The sequence below is a fragment of the Poromitra crassiceps genome, assembly GCF_964638095.1.
Source record: "Poromitra crassiceps genome assembly, chromosome: 19".
Taxonomy (NCBI): Eukaryota; Metazoa; Chordata; class Actinopteri; order Beryciformes; family Melamphaidae; genus Poromitra; species Poromitra crassiceps.
This window is the reverse complement of record NC_139646.1, coordinates 7,317,992-7,337,802: the sequence shown is the minus strand read 5'-3', so window position 1 is coordinate 7,337,802 and position 19,811 is coordinate 7,317,992. Positions and strand designations below refer to the sequence as shown.

At 45.0% G+C, this 19,811-nt stretch overlaps 1 protein-coding gene across 1 annotated transcript in view; it reads left to right on the top strand.

Moving 5' to 3' along the window:
• LOC310793861 (protein sidekick-1-like) overlaps positions 1-19,811 on the top strand; it is a gene marked incomplete at both ends in the record, with an annotated part of 384,133 nt that overhangs the window by 205,090 nt on the left and 159,232 nt on the right. The window contains one exon of the mRNA XM_083655753.1: positions 13,571-13,704. Coding sequence (XP_083511879.1) covers positions 13,571-13,704 — 134 coding nt within the window. The remainder of the gene's footprint in view (positions 1-13,570; positions 13,705-19,811) is intronic.

Here is a 19,811-nt window from a genome sequence, read left to right as displayed (position 1 = left end):
TAGTTCTGTGAATCATGGAAAAAAGAGACAGATTCATAAAGCAGGCTTAAGATATTAACAAGGAATAGCAACAGTTTGTGTTTTGAGTTATTAATAAGGTATGAACGGCAACAAATTGAAATACTGTTTTAACGTGTGTGTGTGTGTGTGTGTGTGTGTGTGTGTGTGTGTGTGTGTGTGTGTGTGGGGTGGGGGGGGGTTATATGTGGGTGGCTGCGTGCTCGTTTGGTGTGATTGTGTACAGTGTATGTCTGGATGTGTCAGACTGTTCCCTATGATGAATGTGAATGTTTCCCTCTTATCATTTGACTGTAACACAGTCTGAAATGTTTGAGCCTTGATTTACATTGAGATAGATGCAATTCACTCCTCCTAAATAGGTCCACATTTCTAATGCATCAGCAGTCTGCTGCCTCCATTATTTCCTCTCATTTGGTTCAGCTCCAATACGCTTATTATAGAGATGTAGCGTCTCTCTCTCTCTCTCTCTCTCTCTCTCTCCCTCTCTCTCTCTCTCTCTCTCTCTCTCTCTCTCTCTCTCTCTCTCTCTCTGTGTCTCTCTCTCTCTCTCTCTCTCTCTCTCTCTGTGGTTGATAATAAGATGGCAACATACACATTTTACTTGTTTGAGGCATTTATTTACAGGAAGTGTCTTGCTCGAGCACATTTCGGCAGGATGCATGGTTGTTGCATCATGACAGGGGTACTATGCCACCCTGCTACCCTAATGCCACCTTAACTGCTCTCTATGCCACCCTGCTACCCTAATGCCACCTTAACTGCTCTCTATGCCACCCTGCTACCCTAATGCCACCTTAACTGCTCTCTATGCCACCCTGTTACCCTAATGCCACCTTAACTGCTCTCTATGCCACCCTGCTACCCTAATGCCACCTTAACTGCTCTCTATGCCACCCTGCTACCCTAATGCCACCTTAACTGCTCTCTATGCCACCCTGCTACCCTAATGCCACCTTAACTGCTCTCTATGCCACCCTGTTACCCTAATGCCACCTTAACTGCTCTCTATGCCACCCTGCTACCCTAATGCCACCTTAACTGCTCTCTATGCCACCCTGCTACCCTAATGCCACCTTAACTGCTCTCTATGCCACCCTGCTACCCTAATGCCACCTTAACTGCTCTCCAAAAGTATGCAGTATGATGAGCTATCAGTGATCACAATACTGTTACTACTGTAAATACTGTTACTACTGTAAATACTGTTACTACTGTAAATACTGTTACTACTGTAATTAGTTGAATAAAATGGAAGCTTGACATGTTTTATGCCTGCTGTGAACATTAATATTGCAAATCAGGTGATGACAATGGAGCTGTGAAAATGTCAGCATTACACAGTGCTGCCATAGAGAGCATGTCTGGGAACGCCCACAAAATGTTAAACGGCTGGCGCGCGAGTGGGGTAAAACCGCCGATATATCTCATGGGCTGACTCACCAAAAGACGGTGCTGCGGCTCTAAACCACATGTTTGGGGGTTCTAGAGCAGAACACAAGACGTCTGCTCAGATGTGCATTTACTGCGGTGGTTAAATTCCTCGGCTGGGCTATCAGCTAAATTCTAACTTTGCTGAATGGATAGAACGGGGGTTTTTACCCCACCCTGACCACGCCCCCAGCCAGGCTGAGCCAGCTGACCAGCGTCTATTGTGGGCGTTCCTAGAGCCTGTATGGGCGTTCCCAGACATGCGGACTGTCTCTATAGCAGGAGGCACATCTGACCTCTATGACTGAAGCCTTTCCTGCTCTGTTCCTCCAGGCTTGTGACAAATATCATTGTGGAGCTCCATCTTGACTTTCACAATGATGACATGAGAGAACACCTCCCTGTCACCATCACTGCCTGAACTCCAAGCTCAAACCAGGCTGCAGACAGGCACAAAAATCACATGCAAATGTCAACAGCTTTTTTTCCCCTTGCTTTTTAGATTTTAGCTAACAGAAACTTAAATATGGGTTCCATTATTATTATTATTATTATTATTATTATTATTATTATTATTATTATTATTATTATATTCATTTAAAAATGTGGCTCCGCTTGTTAACTGAACAAGGGAATAAAATATTCTATAGTATAAAAATATAATATATATATATATATATATAAATATATTGTCAAACAAATCCTCAACCGCAGGCTGTGATAACGATAAGTTCATTTAAACTCTCCATGGCAAATCTCTAAAACCGTCACTGTCAAGCTACTGGCAGTAGACTGTTAGAACTGCTGGCAATGATCCAATTCTCAGTCATAACACGTTAGACTACTTAATCGCCATAAAAAAAAAGCAGGTCAACATGTCAACTTCCAAAACTTGTGTATAAATCAGCAAAGTTAACTCCTCACTCGCCATCAGACCTTAGTAGCTTTTCTTTGGCCCCAACCCATACCACAAACTGTAACCTCCAGTAACCTCCAAACTCCACTACAGCCACTGGGCACCCCATCAGGCATCACATTCAGCCATCAGCCATGGAGAGAAGAACACCTCTTTGGAAACAGTGAAAGATGCTCCACTACCCAGTTTGCATTCACGTTTTGTCACCTTGCGTCCAAGACACGATCAAATATGACGGAAATTCAGTTATCGACAATGCTAAGATGTTTTATATTCATCCTCATGCAGTGCACTCAACTAAAGAGGATATCGTTTTATATGTCTCCTGGTGACAGCATTACAGGATGTTTTCGAGTTGTCTGTCCATACGTCCGTCCAGTCCATTCTCGTGAGCGTGATATCTCTGTTACGCCTGTACAATAGTGGCTGAAGAAGGGCAATTGAAACAGTACAGGGTGTGGGTTAGATTCCCAGGCACGCAATAGGCAGAATGAAGCAAAATCAATAAAGCAATAAAATGTCACTTAATCCAGTCGTCCGATTCCAAACAGAAAGCTCCACTAATAAACTAAGACAGAGTCACTCCAGGAATACACAAACTAAATAGTATAGACGTCCAGGTTTCCAACATACGGGGAAGATCAGGTAAGGTTTACAAAGTCAAAATGTTTACAGAATCCAAATGAAAGCAAAGCACGATCCAGCGCTTTCCAGCTCACTGTCAAACACACAATATCCACAGACGGGCAGACGAAAGCAGGCTTAGGCATTCAGGGCAGAGCAGTCCCGTGGCGTTTGGCAATGTCAGTAGTATCCAAGTTTCAGCGCCGGCTATCTGTGAAGAGAGATGTTAAATAGAGCCGGCGGCAGGTGCATTACATCTGAGATAATTGCAAACCGATAGATACCACCTGCTCATCATCTTCAATCACTCGCTGGCGGAAAACCATCCGTGCGTCTAGACCGTCGCCTTCAGCACCTTGGACAGCGCTCGATGTAGAAGGGACCTCAGTGGTATTGGAAGCAACAGCTGGCCGGCCAGTTATCACAATCTCAGGAACACCTTGAGGGAATTTCTTCAAATTTGGCACAAACGTCCACTTGGACTCAAAGATGAATTTTTTACAATTTGGTGGTCAAAGATTAAAGGAGAATTTCGGTATTTAACCCTGACGCTATTTACGTACCTTTTTGTCTCTGACTCATCTGAACAAACAATTTTTGAATTTTGTCCAGTATTAACCTAGATCGCTTCAGCTGGTGGCTGCACAACGGGCTGGAGCAGAGGCAGTGCATGGGGCATATGTGAAGCATGCATGCACGTCTACTAAGCAAGCTTGTACGTTCACTAAAAGTGATTATTTTTGCAACGGACAGGCTCAGATTGTTATAATAGAGAGAGAGAAAATTTACAATTGCCTTCTGCTTGGTCCAAGTCTCGTGAGAGTTGTCTTGTGGCAGGAAGTCAGCTGTGGAAACGTGACTGAAACGAGCTGGGGGAGTTTGTTGTGTTGAAGAACAGAAAGCGTAGCTTATTGTTATCTGACACATTTGGTAAGTAATGGCTGAATATTTCGCTGATTTAGAGAATATAGATGAGGAAACCATATTTATTTGAGCCAGAGTATACTGTATGGAGAAGAGCTACAGATTGAAGAGCAGACGAGGATAGAGAGGAGCAACAGGCAGAGGATGAACAAGCTGCTGCAAGGCCTGCAAGGTAAATAGAAGTGTTGCAAAAAGAAGCACTTTTAGTAAACGTACGTACTGTACCAACCCGTCTTGCAGCCCGTGCCGCTCACATGCTCTTGCGTGATACTGCACCAATTTAAACAATAAAGATACAATTCTCCTGATTAGTCACTTAGACATAGAACGTTTTAAAAATAGGGTCCAGGTTGAAAAATACAGACATTCTCCTTTAAGGTCACTGTGACCTCATAGAAGACGATTTTGGACAAAAAGAATCCTATGCTAAATTATGACCACATTTCACACAAATGTCTGCAGGATGAAATTATGAAGTGATGACATGTTATACAGTATGTAAAGGTTGAAAGGTCAACTTCACTGTGACATCATAATGTTTTGCTTAACACTTTAGCTGAGAAAATGATCTTTGGTCATTCTACACAAAGTGGAAGTGCTGTCACTTACTTTTGTAGACAGCAAAATCCTTTAAGTTGACCTAATAACCATATTAATGATATTGATTTGGACCCCAAGATACTTGTATGACTCTTTACTTCTTCCTGGATGACAACCAGGACAGGAGGTGTGGCCTCCTGATCCTCTTGTAGTCCACCACACGTTCATTAGTTTTTTGCTGATACTGAGCTTCAGGGCTTCAGGTGATTGCCGTTGCACCGTGTGACGAGGCTCTCTATCAGTCCTCTGCACTCCTCTGTAAAAAATAGTCTCTAAGGAAAGACGCCATGTTTCTCACTGGAAATTACTCCCTGGAATCATATGTCATTTTGCTAAAAATAATAATAATAATACTTAAAACCTTGTATTAAATTCCCTCAAAGTCTTCACTAAAGATATGAGTCCTGACAGACATGGATGTACTGTAAACTTCAGCTTGACTTGGCGCAGGCATAGAACCGCGAGTTGTTTGGTGTACTGAAAAAAAGAAAATTAATAGCAATTCACATAGGCTTTGATGTTTAATTGGAGGTCCTTGAATTCCAGGAATTAATTATAGCTGTTGCGCAGCAATGGGTCGTGGCCGGGGGAAGTCTCAAGTCTTTGAGCTAGAGTCCAAGTCAAGTCTCACGTCTTTGGTCACAAGTCCAAGTCAAGTCTCAAGTCTCTTATGGATGAGTGTTCTATCATCTGCTGCATGCCATCCAGTCTGCTTAGAACACTGCATACCTAAAATTAAGGGATTCAAAGCATGTAGGCTACTGTATTATCCACACTCTATCTATTAGCATACAGCATCAGCACCACTAATTATCCTTATATAAAAAGGAGCAAGTTGGCAATGTTTGTCTGTTTCCATTTTTGTCCCACTGATGATGTCACAATGTATCTATGACATCATCAGTCACATCATTATTGACCAAAATCATCGTATGACATCACTGATGATGTCATAGGTAATGTGACATCACCAGTGATGTCATAGGCATTGTGACATCATCAGTGACAGTGATGTCATCGGTGATGCGAAGTTGGGCAATTGTGCGCTGCACATGCCAATAGAGTAGGTGAGGCCACACAGCGGGCGAGCTGGGGCCCATACCCTAGTACTCCAAAAAGTAATAGTTGTAGCCTATTATACTAATGGCTGGCAGTTTGTTTGTTTGATCTCTGTTTGTTGTTTTTACATTTGGTGCACACAGCAAGAAATCAACAACAAACAAACAAACAAACAAAGCTACAGCAGATATCCCATTGACACACAATTGATAGTTTGATGCCATGGGATGCATTTCTGTGCGTTGAGTTTGATAGTTACTTTTTTACTGTTTTGGAAGACCAGTACCAAAAATGACATGGAATTCTGAGAGAATGAAAGTAGGAATGCTTTACACCAGGATGTTGTACACATCCTGGTACAACTCCCTCACCGTCAAATACAAAACCAAACTCTCCCGTACAGCCAATCAGGCAAGCAAAATGATCGGTTCACCCCAAACTCCCCTGTCTGTAATATACAACCGGTCATTAATCAGGAAAGCCACACAAATCACACAGGAGCCCTCTCACCCCCTCACCTCCCTCCACCAATCATTTCAGCTACTTCCATCAGGCCGCCGTTACACAATTCCACTGGCCCGGAAAAACACATACAAAAAATCATTCATCCCATCTGCAACCACCGCCCTGAACATTTTAAAATAGGCACATTGTTTTTGTTTTTTTAAACCACAACATTTTAGCTTCTTAAACCATAACACTTGTTTTATTATTATTTTTAAATGACTGGACTTTTTAAATAGGCACTACATTTTTTAAACACTGCTTTGTCTGATGTCTGTTTTTATTGTATGTATTAATGTATGTGTGTTTTTAATGTGGAAATATATTCTTGAGCTGCACTTTATGGACCCTGTCAAAAGGAGAATTTCTGTCACTGTGTGACAGACAATAAAGCTATCTTGAATCTTGAATGTTGAATCTTTAAAGTCCCTGGAAACCAGAAATATTGTTTTTATTATTTAGCATTTTGAGTTCATCACATCACAGGAACCTATGTTAATAAGCCACCAGCCAAATTTGAACGATGATGAACGTCGCAAAGTATATAAATTTAGGTTTGACAGTCATGGCAAAAGTCATGAGAATCAATTCGATTTTAGAGTGTATTTTCTCCCGGCTGTGTGGGCGTGTCCCGTCTGCAGCAGAGGAGACCTGCTGGAGGAGACCTGCTCGGAGGAGACCTCTCTCTCCGTTAACGGAGAGAGAGAGAGAGAGAGAAGGAAAGAGAGATGGAGTGTGTGTGTGTGTGTGTGTGTGTGTGTGTGTGTGTTCGCGCGTTGCTCGGCGCATAGCACAGACAGATAGGGTTTACAGAGAGGAAGAGATCTCTGCCGCTGCGCTACTGTGTGTGTGTCAGTGTGTGTGTGCGCGCGTGCGTGCATGCGTGTGTGTGATTCGATTAAATCTTATGACGTGATAAGATCATGCATTTTAGCACCGCGCGCTCCGCTCTCTTCAATTGGACCTTGTAGAAAAGTGTCAATTTTTGGGGTTAGGGTTGAAAGTAATGTAAATTAATTTCTGAGGCACACAATTACTCACACAAGACCATAAATGTAATAGTTAGAAGGTTTTTGTGGATTTTGGTTTCCAGGGACTTTAAGTAAGAACCTGACCCTAGTGACTATAAAAAGCTCAGTTTGGATAACATTTAAACAGATTCCATATAGAGCTACATGCAGATGTACACGCGTACACACAACAGTGCACACTCAGTGTGGCGTTCAGCAGGAATGACCGTGTGTACGTTACCACAGTAACCGTCAGTCAGACAGAGAACTCATTCATGTGTTCACTCAAACATGATGCCAAGGCAAACATGTTCACTCAAACATGATGCCAAGGCAAACATGTTCACTCAAACATGATGCCAAGGCAAACATGTTCACTCAAACATTATGCCAAGGCAAACATGTTCACTCAAACATGATGCCAAGGCAAACATGTTCACTCAAACATGATGCCAAGGCAAACATGTTCACTCAAACATTATGCCAAGGCAAACATGTTCACTCAAACATTATGCCAAGGCAAACATGTTCACTCAAACATGATGCCAAGGCAAACATGTTCACTCAAACATGATGCCAAGGCAAACATGTTCACTCAAACATGATGCCAAGGCAAACATGTTCACTCAAACATGATGCCAAGGCAAACATGTTCACTCAAACATGATGCCAAGGCAAACATGTTCACTCAAACATTATGCCAAGGCAAACATGTTCACTCAAACATTATGCCAAGGCAAACATGTTCACTCAAACATGATGCCAAGGCAAACATGTTCACTCAAACATGATGCCAAGGCAAACATGTTCACTCAAACATCATGCCAAGGCAAACATGTTCACTCAAACATTATGCCAAGGCAAACATGTTCACTCAAACATCATGCCAAGGCAAACATGTTCACTCAAACATTATGCCAAGGCAAACATGTTCACTCAAACATGATGCCAAGGCAAACATGCGGTTAAACGGCTGCAAGGAACGCTGCAAACTGTTCGGATTCTCCTGTTAGAGAGAGACACAGGGGGAGTGTGTGCGTGTGCAAGTGCGTGCGTGTGTGTTTGCGTGTGGGGCTTGAAATGAACACCAGCCAACCCACCAAATGTGGGTAAACATGTACTGTGGGTAACATTTTGTAAAGTTACGAGCCAATTTGGCTGGTGATGATCCAAGCTCTAAATATCTGTTTTGCAGAAACAATCCTCCTAGTCCTATTCCTACATTTTGCATGAGACCGCAGCAGCTATTCCAAAGTGACCAAATTTGGCAACTTTTCAGACCCCCCTGGTGACGCATGGGTAAGGACTTGTGTAAGGACTTGGTTATGCTCGCGCGGCGACACACACAGCGCAACCGCAAACCTACGGCAATGATGGCCAATTGCCAGTTTGGGAGGCCAAGTTGAGTTGGATATGGATCCAAAATGTAACTGGCTCTTCCTTGGCTACACCCTTCCTTCCCTCCACGAGCTTCATGATAATCTGGCCAGTAGTTTTTTCCTGATAGACAAACAGGCGGCACTGACGTTGAGCAGCCCCAGGCGTGCAGTGAGTTGGAGCCGAGGAGCGGGGCGACATGATAGGCTACAGTAGCCTACCATCTTCATTGACCTGAGGAACAGGGCGAGCTGATACAGTAGGCTTCATTGAGGTGCAAATAGACATTCGATTGACGTCACTCACGTACGGGCACGCCCACTGTCGCCATGTTGTTGACATAGCGCAGCAGCTTTAAGTGACAGCCTATGTAAGAGCAGCGTTTATAGGAAGCTAGCCGCCGTTAGCGTTACCTGTATCGTTCCAATTGTGTTCGGATGGTGACCTGCGTTACACACGGCTGTAGTAATGACAGCAATGAAGTCCCCGTGGTTTGTTTCTATCTCTACCGTCCTCAGACGTGAAGGGAGCGAGACGGAGGATACGTCAGCAGCACAGGAGATGTGCGGATAGTTAGGAGAGACAGGTGAAACTTTCTGACAGCTCCTCACAGCAAAGTCTGTTCACCTCGTTTTTTCTTTTGTTTATTTATTACGGGCATTAACGGCAGCATACAAACAACAACTCTGGGGTTTTTATTGCTGTCATCACTATCGCTATTTTGTAATGGAACAGAAACGACAATAAGGCCGTTACTATAGGTGTCAGCTGCAGGACGGTATGTCAACAATATGGCGCTGTCCGGGGTTAGCGAATAAGGTCTATAAACCAAAAGAAAATGACTTATTGTAGGCTACATCTGCAGCTGCTAGATTATATTCTCACTGCACGACTTGGCAAGTATGTTATTTTGATCTCCGTATTTATTTTGACAGAATTTTAAATCAATGCAACACATGAATATCAGTGAAATACTGTAATTTATAGATGTATTGCGCTAGATTTATATGCTATAACATGTTGGCTAGTGCAAAATCTGATTGGCTGGTCAATTTAAAATCTAGGGGCCATATGGGCTGGTCATCAAAGTTAATTTCAAGCCCTGTGTGTGTGTATGTATGGGTGGCTACAATCACTTTTGGAGGTGGGGCTGCCAAAAAGCCTGCTGTCAGGCCTGGGTTTACAGTGGAGTCTCTCCTCAGTGTTGCTGTGTGGTTTAAGGAGGAGGCACACTGCCTATCAGGGATAGAGGGGTGAGGAGGGGGGGCAGATAGGGCCGAGGTGGGATATCAGTTGGCAGGAGAGTCAATTCCCAGGCCTGACACGCACACGCGTGTGCACACACGCACACACGCACAAACACACACACGCACAAACACGCACAAACACGCACAAACACACACACACACACGCACAAACACACACACACACGCACAAACAAACACACACACACACACACACACACACACACACACACACACACACCATTCGCCCGCTCATTCACTCTCTCTCACGCACGCACACACTCACTCACTCACTCATATCGTCTGGCTGGTGACGTGTGTGTTAATTAGATCTTGGCACGCGTGTGTTTGTGTGTGTAAGTGCGTGTGTGTGTGTGTGTGTGTGTGTGTGTGTGTGTGTGTGTGTGTGTGTGTGTGTGTGTGTAAGTGCGTGTGCAAGTGTGTGTTCAGCAGGCAGTCTTGCGCTGCGGACACCCGTGAGTGTTTGTGAGATGAGTCTCGGGGCCAGACACTTAATGAAAGACCAATCTGCTTTGCTGCTTTGGTTCAGAGGCGGGGAGGGGGGGGGGACAGTTGAAGGGGGGAAGAGGGATGGTGGAGAGTATGGTAAAAAGACAGGCGGAGAGAGAGAGAGAGAGAGAGAGAGAGAGAGAGAGAGAGGGGGGGGGGGGTGCAGAGAGAATAGTAAGAACAATAATCAGATAGTCAAAGAGAAATGGGAATGAGAGAAAGTGGGACTTGATTTGCTTCTTATTGGAGCGAGGTTGGGGGGTAAAGGGGATAATGCAGAGGAAGTAGGTTGGGGGGTAAAGGGGATAATGCAGAGGAAGTAGGTTGGGGGGTAAAGGGGATAATGCAGAGGAAGTAGGTTGGGGGGTAAAGGGGATAATGCAGAGGAAGTAGGTTGGGGGGTAAAGGGGATAATGCAGAGGAAGTAGGTTGGGGGGTAAAGGGGATAATGCAGAGGAAGTAGGTTGGGGGGTAAAGGGGATAATGCAGAGGAAGTAGGTTGGGGGGTAAAGGGGATAATGCAGAGGAAGTAGGTTGGGGGGTAAAGGGGATAATGCAGAGGAAGTAGGTTGGGGGGTAAAGGGGATAATGCAGAGGAAGTAAAGGGATGGGATATAGTTGATTATTGTGTTTTAATTCTCCTCCTGTGCCTGGGGATAAACCATCACACACGCACACAGTCACACACTATGTTTTACAATAGAGTTGGTCTTTAATTAAAAAGCAGAACAGTTCTGTCCCGTTTAATTAAATGTAGAACTAAAACAGTGCAGAAAGTCACGTATTGAATTTCTGTCATATTGAATCTCAACTGCATTGCTAGTATCCAGACTCGTGGCTGAGAGAGAATGAAAGACAGCCCACACAAAATCCAGTAGCTGTTGTGTGTGTGTGTGTGTGTGCGTGCCTGTCTTTATTAATATGATGCGTTTGTGTTTGTGTATGCTTTGTTTCTGTGAGAATTAAATTGCCTGATAACCCATCAGCTACTCAGAGGGAATAGGGGTATTTTATTATTTTTTAACGGCGGTTCCAGTTTAATTGTGCTGACGGCTTATTGCCACTGTGTTCTCTAATCTGTGAGAGGCGTTTTCTTATTGGCACATTTCATTTCGTTTCCCTCCGTGCTGCTTTTGATGCGGAAGTTCCAAGTCCATCAGAAAGGGTGAGGCTTTTAACCAAGCCTACGCTGCAAATCAAGCCTGTGAAGTCTCCATTTGGACCAAGCCAGAGCGTGAAGCAGATCACTGGGGCCAGCAGTGTCTAATGCCAATGCTGGCATCATGCTTCTGCTGCCACCAACCAGCCTGCGTCATCACAACTCATTTCACATGCTAATGCTATACACGCAAATGGGAACATGCAAATGAGGAAAAATACGACACAAACACAACAGTTTTAACCCAACAAATGGTTTAATAATTTAGCTGACTTGGATTTGCTGCAACATTCCCCCAACATTGACTTTAAATGTTAATAACATACTGTAGTGAAGTAGGTTCCCTTCTCTTGCCGTTTCCCTCACACTGTAGCCAAGTGCATGCATGCTATTAAGCAGCATGTGTTATTGGACTAAAGTGAATGCGTTAGCAGCTAGCATTAGCATTAGCGTTAGCAGCTAATGAGTTTATCAAGTAGAAATCACATTTTAGACCTTGGCACGGATGCAACGTGCCACTTTGGGGAGAGAGTGAGTGATCAGGAGAAAGGTTATGTTAAAAATCCCTCTCTATTCCAGTGATATGGTGCTGTTGAACGCACTGGCACACGCACACACTTAACACACACACACACACACACACGTAACACACACACACACACACACACACACACACACACACACACAACACACACACAAACACACACAAATAGTGAGTGTCACTGTTAAAGTTGAGGCAGGCACCAGCTCTTGTGGATATTCTCCTGGGAAATCACACTGAATAAAATTAGACCTGAGGAATCGTGTGTGTGTGTGTGTGTGTGTGTGTGTGTGTGTGTGTGTGTGTGTGTGTGTGTGTGTGTGAGTGCGTGTGTGTGTGTGTGTGTGTGTGTGTCTTAACAGTTCCATCTTATTGACTGGCTGAGGTTTTCCTTCTCTTCTCGTCTCTTCTCGTCTCTGCCTTGTATCAGTATGTTGCCGTCGGCTTCTCTTCACCAGTGCCTCCCTTCATCTCTCACACATAAAAACGGCTCCATGTATGAATGTGCACGTCTTGTATGTACATGTGTAGATCATGTTCATTGGTGCATCAATATAAACACGGCACAATCTTCCCTAAGCTTTATGCACTAATAGATCAAACTGTTCTTTATAGAAACTCATCCTCACTGACACACACACGCACACACACACACACGACACACACACACACACACACACACACACACACACACACACACACACACACACACAGACACAGACACACACACACACACACACACACACACACACACACACACACACACACACACACACAGGCTGAGTCTGTAAATCAAGACGGTAATCCCAGTTCAATTTGCTTTATTCCCCATGTGGTGCTATTGATTCCAGCTCAGTGCTGCTGGCTCTCAGGCTAGAGGAGCTTCCCTCACTGGCATGTTGAAAGCACGAGTAGCATCAGTGAGAAGAACGTCAACCTGCGTTTCCTGCCTGCCGGCATCTGCTATACCAGACAGACAAGCTGAAACGCACGAGTGCTACGAATAGATTTCCTACTCCTCCTCCACTCCCTCCTGCTATCCTCTCCCACACCTTGTCTCCTCCACAAGCAACTCTTCTCTCTGATGCGTCTGAAACGCCGCGGCAGAGATACGAGGTGTGGTTGTCAATGATTGTTTGTCACGTCGGCGGCGCGTGCTGCTCATGTGATCGGCCATGTTGGCTCGTCTGTGTGTTTGTGCTCGCGTGCGTTCCTGTGCTGCTGCGCTGTATTGATTGGCGCCGGTACGTGGGGAAATGAGGACGGTATGGATCGATGTCAAGAACGAAGAAGAACACAAGACAACACACAAACGAAGCCAACGGCCCAGAAACAGAAAACAAAACGAGCCACATATCAATCCGAGACACGCGGAGAGATTTGTTTAAGCTCTCTCAATCCTCTTTGCTTTCTGATGCTTGTATTCAATGTGTGATTTGCCCCCTTTTGCGTTCGAAAGTGATCCATGTAGCAAATGCTCTCCTCTTGTCTGAGTCTTCTTAGCTGGTGCAACATTCATATCTGAGAGGGAGCAGTGCTAGGATGAGTGTTTTTGCCTTTGGTTGACGTTGCTGAGGTCTGTAATCCATTTCTCTGTGTGTGTGTGTGTGTGTGTGTGTGCGTGCGTGCGTGTGTGTTGTTTGTGCCCTACAGAGCAATCACCTTGGACAATCAACTGGTTGTCTTGTCAACCACAGCAGCGGACGCCGGGCGCTACCACGTGGAGGCAGTGAATGAACTGACGGGAGAGAACGTAACAAGTCCTGCCATCTACCTGAGCATCTCAGGTAAGAGGCGAGCTGATTGTAAAAACACACCTGTACATTTCCAAGGTCTGCTGCATTCAACAAGTTAGAGTGGGGATGGAGTTTGAAATCATTTTCAGACTACGGCACAAACAGGCATCCCTGTTTTAGTCTCGCCAGCAAGCACAGTTCAAATGTGAATTCTGATTATAATCAGACTCATTTTCAGAAATTGCTGCTTGTTTACTTATTTAATTTCATTCAACCATACTTTTGAGGAGCTTGATTAGGTCTTATTTGGCAGATCTGAAATCAAGCTCAGTTATTCGGTGTTTATTACGATTCTGAAAGGATTTTCCCTCAAAGGAAATGTCTGACTCACTGTATCTCACACATTCTCCCTTTCTCCATCTTTCTCCATCTTTCTCCATCTTTCTCCATTGTTCTCCATTGTTCTCCATTGTTCTCCATTGTTCTCCATTGTTCTCCATTGCATTTACCTATAATTTACTATTAGCATTAAACCCCAAAATGCTGCTGCTTCTTTGATGGAATTTAACAACTTAATAGTGTGTAATAGGTAGGCCCAGAGTGATGTAGTAAGAGAGTGGCGACAACAAAATGCGGATCCAGGAATGTACGTTTGAATGCATGAAATACAGTTTGATTATTTCAACGTCTTAGCCTTTCAAAGTACATCACAAACGGTCCATTCTGCTGCAACTCTACAGCACTCCTTAATCCAGAACCTTACTTCCCAGAAGTTCCTTTTTGCCAAAAGTTCCTTTTGCAATGTAACAAACTGGTCCATTGGAGTCAATGGAGATGTCGCAACTCTTCTATTATACGTCCCTGGGTACGCCCACACAACTAGCATGTCAGTAGCATAGGAGTGGCATGCAATCTTTGTTATTTATTTTTTTCATTTTGTAGGAGGGAGGCTGCACTCACAAGAATTGCAATGTCTCTGCCTTGCTCTCTATCGCTCTATCACTGTATCTCTCTCTCTCTCTCTCTCTCTCTCTCTATCACTGTATCTCTCTCTCTCCCTCTCTCTCTCTATCACTTCCCTTTGGAGGGCAGAGGATAGATTCTGCTGTTTAACGGTCCTTCAGCTGAAGTGTTCACCATGGTTAAATGAGAGAGAGAGAGAGAGAGAGAGAGAGAGAGAGAGAGAGAGAGAGAGAGAGAGAGAGAGAGACCTGTCCCTTGTGGCTCTATGGAGTTTTAATTAGATTCTCTTTACGAGGTTGTATCCTTTGGCATCTATTGTCACAAATGCAGACACACACGTATATACTCACACACACACACACACAGACTACCTTGTTACAGCTGTCACTATGGACTGCTCCCTTGGGCGTTTTTAGGGATGGTAAGGGTATCGTTAGGCTTCACTGCACAATCTTCGGCCGTAAACCTGTGTGTGTGTGTGTGTGTGTGTGCGTGCGAGAGAGAGAGAGAGAGTGTCTGTGCGTGTCTGTCTCTGTTCATTTGTGTGTATTTTCTCCAATAAACCTTCCTTGCGTAAATATCCTCTGCTATAAAACAAGTTTGATTCAGTTATGTGTTATTGGAATTGGAGAGGAACGGAGAAGACAAATAAAGATGAAGTAGAGAACTGAAGGAGAAAGGAAAAAGTGAAAAGAGTGTAAGCAAGAGGTAAATGTGAAAGAGAGGCCAGGCAAAAAAGAAGCATAAATAGCAGCAGGAAACAGCACGTTTTTATTTGTCACTCCTCTATTGTAGAGCCAGGAGGAGGCTGTGCTGCCTCGCAGGGCTTTGCTCGGTTGGTTTCGCACTTGGTCTGATGAGTTCAATGTGCCCATAATGATGACATCATAATATAGCTCTGGGCAGGAGTTGCTAATGTGCACAGGTTTTGAACGCATCAAATTCATGGTTATCAGTTCCGCGGCGATGTACTGTATTCTCCCGCTGAATGCACCAGTTTAAACGATAGCTATTGAGCAACTTGTTGCCAGTTATCAACCTTATCAGCAAGGTGGCAGTACTCAATTTGCACTGGAAGATGATGGATTTGAAAAGGTGCCTGTGTATGACAGTCTCACACTGAATCCTATCTTATGCTCACAATGCACCGTGAGCACTGAATAGCAGCCTATAGGAGAGATGATAGAGGTCAGCCAGAGGTAGCTGGGGAATTCGAGGAAAAGATGAGCTTTTTACCCAGCTAACTCACACAAAGATACCAGCTAACTGACACAAAGATACAAACACACAAACTCACACAAAGATACGAGCTAACTCACACAAAGATACAAACACACAAACTCACACAAAGATACGAGCTAACTCACACAAAGATACGGACACACAAACTCACACAAAGATACCAGCTAACTGACACAAAGATACGGACACACAATCTCACACAAAGATACCAGCTAACTCACACAAAGATACGGACACACAAACTCACACAAAGATACCAGCTAACTCACACAAAGATACGGACACACAAACTCACACAAAGATACCAGCTAACTCACACAAAGATACAAACACACAAACTCACACAAAGATACGAGCTAACTCACACAAAGATACGGACACACAAACTCACACAAAGATACCAGCTAACTCACACAAAGATACGGACACACAAACTCACACAAAGATACCAGCTAACTCACACAAAGATACGGACACACAAACTCACACAAAGATACGAGCTAACTCACACAAAGATACGGACACACAAACTCACACAAAGATACCAGCTAACTGACACAAAGATACGGACACACAAACTCACACAAAGATACCAGCTAACTGACACAAAGATACGGACACACAAACTCACACAAAGATACCAGCTAACTGACACAAAGATACAAACACACAAACTCACACAAAGATACGAGCTAACTCACACAAAGATACGGACACACAAACTCACACAAAGATACGAGCTAACTCACACAAAGATACGGACACACAAACTCACACAAAGATACGAGCTAACTCACACAACGATACGGACACACAATCTCACACAAACTGTGTCTGTGTCTCATTCTATACCTCCATTTCCTGTCCCATCACTCTCTCTCCATTTTCTGTCTCCCCTTCTTTTACGTCCTTTTCCACTTCATTAGCCAGCCTCCACAGAATGTGAAGACAGAAGATCAGCTGTCAGTCACATTTTCCATTTCTAAAAATGTGCTCTTTCTTTTCACAAATACTCCAGAATAAATGAGATAGCTATTTTCTATTAGCCTCTTTCTCTCTTTGATTTCAACATTTGTGCCCGACAGAGAAGAGCAGAGAGAGAAAGTGCCAGAGAAAATAAGTAATGAAGTGTGTCACTTGGTGTGGACTTACGATATGGCCAACAACCTGTTATGTCAGGACCTCTGGTGAATGAATTGCACACACGCGCGCATGTGCACACACACACACACACGCACACACATACACGCACACACACACACACGCACGCACACGCACACACACACACAGACACACACACTAGACCTCCTCACCCTCATGATGCATCACGATAGACAGTCATAGACCTCTGTTGGCTGAAGCAGAAAGCGTTTCTCCACAACACTGCTCAGCTGCCAGTGAGAGATGAGAAGAGAAGAGCTGCCAGAGAGGAGGCCAGCTGCTTGGCCTACATCCTTGACAGACCCATTATCTGCAGCTCCACTGGCCTGTGAGTCTGTGGCCTGGACTACACAGAATAACAGGCACTAACCGCCACCTGTGAGTCTGTGGCCTGGACTACACAGAATACCAGGCACTAACTGCCACCTGTGAGTCTGTGGGCTGGACTACACAGAATAACAGGCACTAACTGCCACCTGTGAGTCTGTGGCCTGGACTACACAGAATAACAGGCACTAACCGCCACCTGTGAGTCTGTGGCCTGGACTACACAAAAAAAGGCACTAACTGCCACCTGTGAGTCTGTGGCCTGGACTACACAGAATAACAGGTACTAACTGCCACCTGTGAGTCTGTGGCCTGGACTACACAGAATAACAGGTACTAACTGCCACCTGTGAGTCTGTGGCCTGGACTACACAAAATAAAAGGCACTAACCGCCACCTGTGAGTCTGTGGCCTGGACTACACAGAATAACAGGCACTAACCGCCACCTGTGAGTCTGTGGCCTGGACTACACAGAATAACAGGCACTAACTGCCACCTGTGAGTCTGTGGCCTGGACTACACAGAATAACAGGTACTAACTGCCACCTGTGAGTCTGTGGCCTGGACTACACAAAATAAAAGGCACTAACCGCCACCTGTGAGTCTGTGGCCTGGACTACACAGAATAAAATGCACTAACCGCCACATGTGAGTCTGTGGCCTGGACTACACAAAATAAAAGGCACTAACCGCCACCTGTGAGTCTGTGGCCTGGACTACACAGAATACCAGGCACTAACTGCCACCTGTGAGTCTGTGGGCTGGACTACACAGAATAACAGGCACTAACTGCCACCTGTGAGTCTGTGGCCTGGACTACACAGAATAACAGGCACTAACTGCCACCTGTGAGTCTGTGGCCTGGACTACACAAAATAAAAGGCACTAACTGCCACCTGTGAGTCTGTGGCCTGGACTACACAAAATAAAAGGCACTAACCGCCACCTGTGAGTCTGTGGCCTGGACTACACAGAATAACAGGCACTAACCGCCACCTGTGATTCTGTGGGCTGGACTACACAAAATAAAAGGCACTAACTGCCACCTGTGAGTCTGTGGCCTGGACTACACAAAATAAAATACACTAACTGCCACCTGTGAGTCTGTGGCCTGGACTACACAGAATAACAGGCACTAACTACCACCTGTGAGTCTGTGGCCTGGACTACACAGAATAACAGGCACTAACTGCCACCTGTGAGTCTGTGGCCTGGACTGCACAGAATAACAGGCACTAACCGCCACCTGTGAGTCTGTGGCCTGGACTGCACAGAATAACAGGCACTAACCGCCACCTGTGAGTCTGTGGCCTGGACTGCACAGAATAACAGGCACTAACCGCCACCTGTGAGTCTGTGGCCTGGACTGCACAGAATAACAGGCACTAACCGCCACCTGTGAGTCTGTGGCCTGGACTGCACAGAATAAAAGGCACTAACTGCCACCTGTAAGTCTGTGGCCTGGACTACACAGAATAACAGGCACTACCTGCCACCTGTGAGTCTGTGGCCTGGACTACACAGAATAACAGGCACTAACCGCCACCTGTGAGTCTGTGGCCTGGACTACACAAAATAAAAGGCACTAACTGCCACCTGTGAGTCTGTGGCCTGGACTACACAGAATAACAGGCACTAACCGCCACCTGTGAGTCTGTGGCCTGGACTACACAGAATAACAGGCACTAACTGCCACCTGTGAGTCTGTGGCCTGGACTACACAGAATAACAGGTACTAACTGCCACCTGTGAGTCTGTGGCCTGGACTACACAAAATAAAAGGCACTAACCGCCACCTGTGAGTCTGTGGCCTGGACTACACAGAATAAAATGCACTAACCGCCACCTGTGAGTCTGTGGCCTGGACTACACAAAATAAAAGGCACTAACCGCCACCTGTGAGTCTGTGGCCTGGACTACACAGAATACCAGGCACTAACTGCCACCTGTGAGTCTGTGGGCTGGACTACACAGAATAACAGGCACTAACTGCCACCTGTGAGTCTGTGGCCTGGACTACACAGAATAACAGGCACTAACTGCCACCTGTGAGTCTGTGGCCTGGACTACACAAAATAAAAGGCACTAACTGCCACCTGTGAGTCTGTGGCCTGGACTACACAAAATAAAAGGCACTAACTGCCACCTGTGAGTCTGTGGCCTGGACTACACAGAATAACAGGCACTAACCGCCACCTGTGAGTCTGTGGCCTGGACTACACAGAATAACAGGCACTAACCGCCACCTGTGATTCTGTGGGCTGGACTACACAAAATAAAAGGCACTAACTGCCACCTGTGAGTCTGTGGCCTGGACTACACAAAATAAAATACACTAACTGCCACCTGTGAGTCTGTGGCCTGGACTACACAGAATAACAGGCACTAACTACCACCTGTGAGTCTGTGGCCTGGACTACACAGAATAACAGGCACTAACTGCCACCTGTGAGTCTGTGGCCTG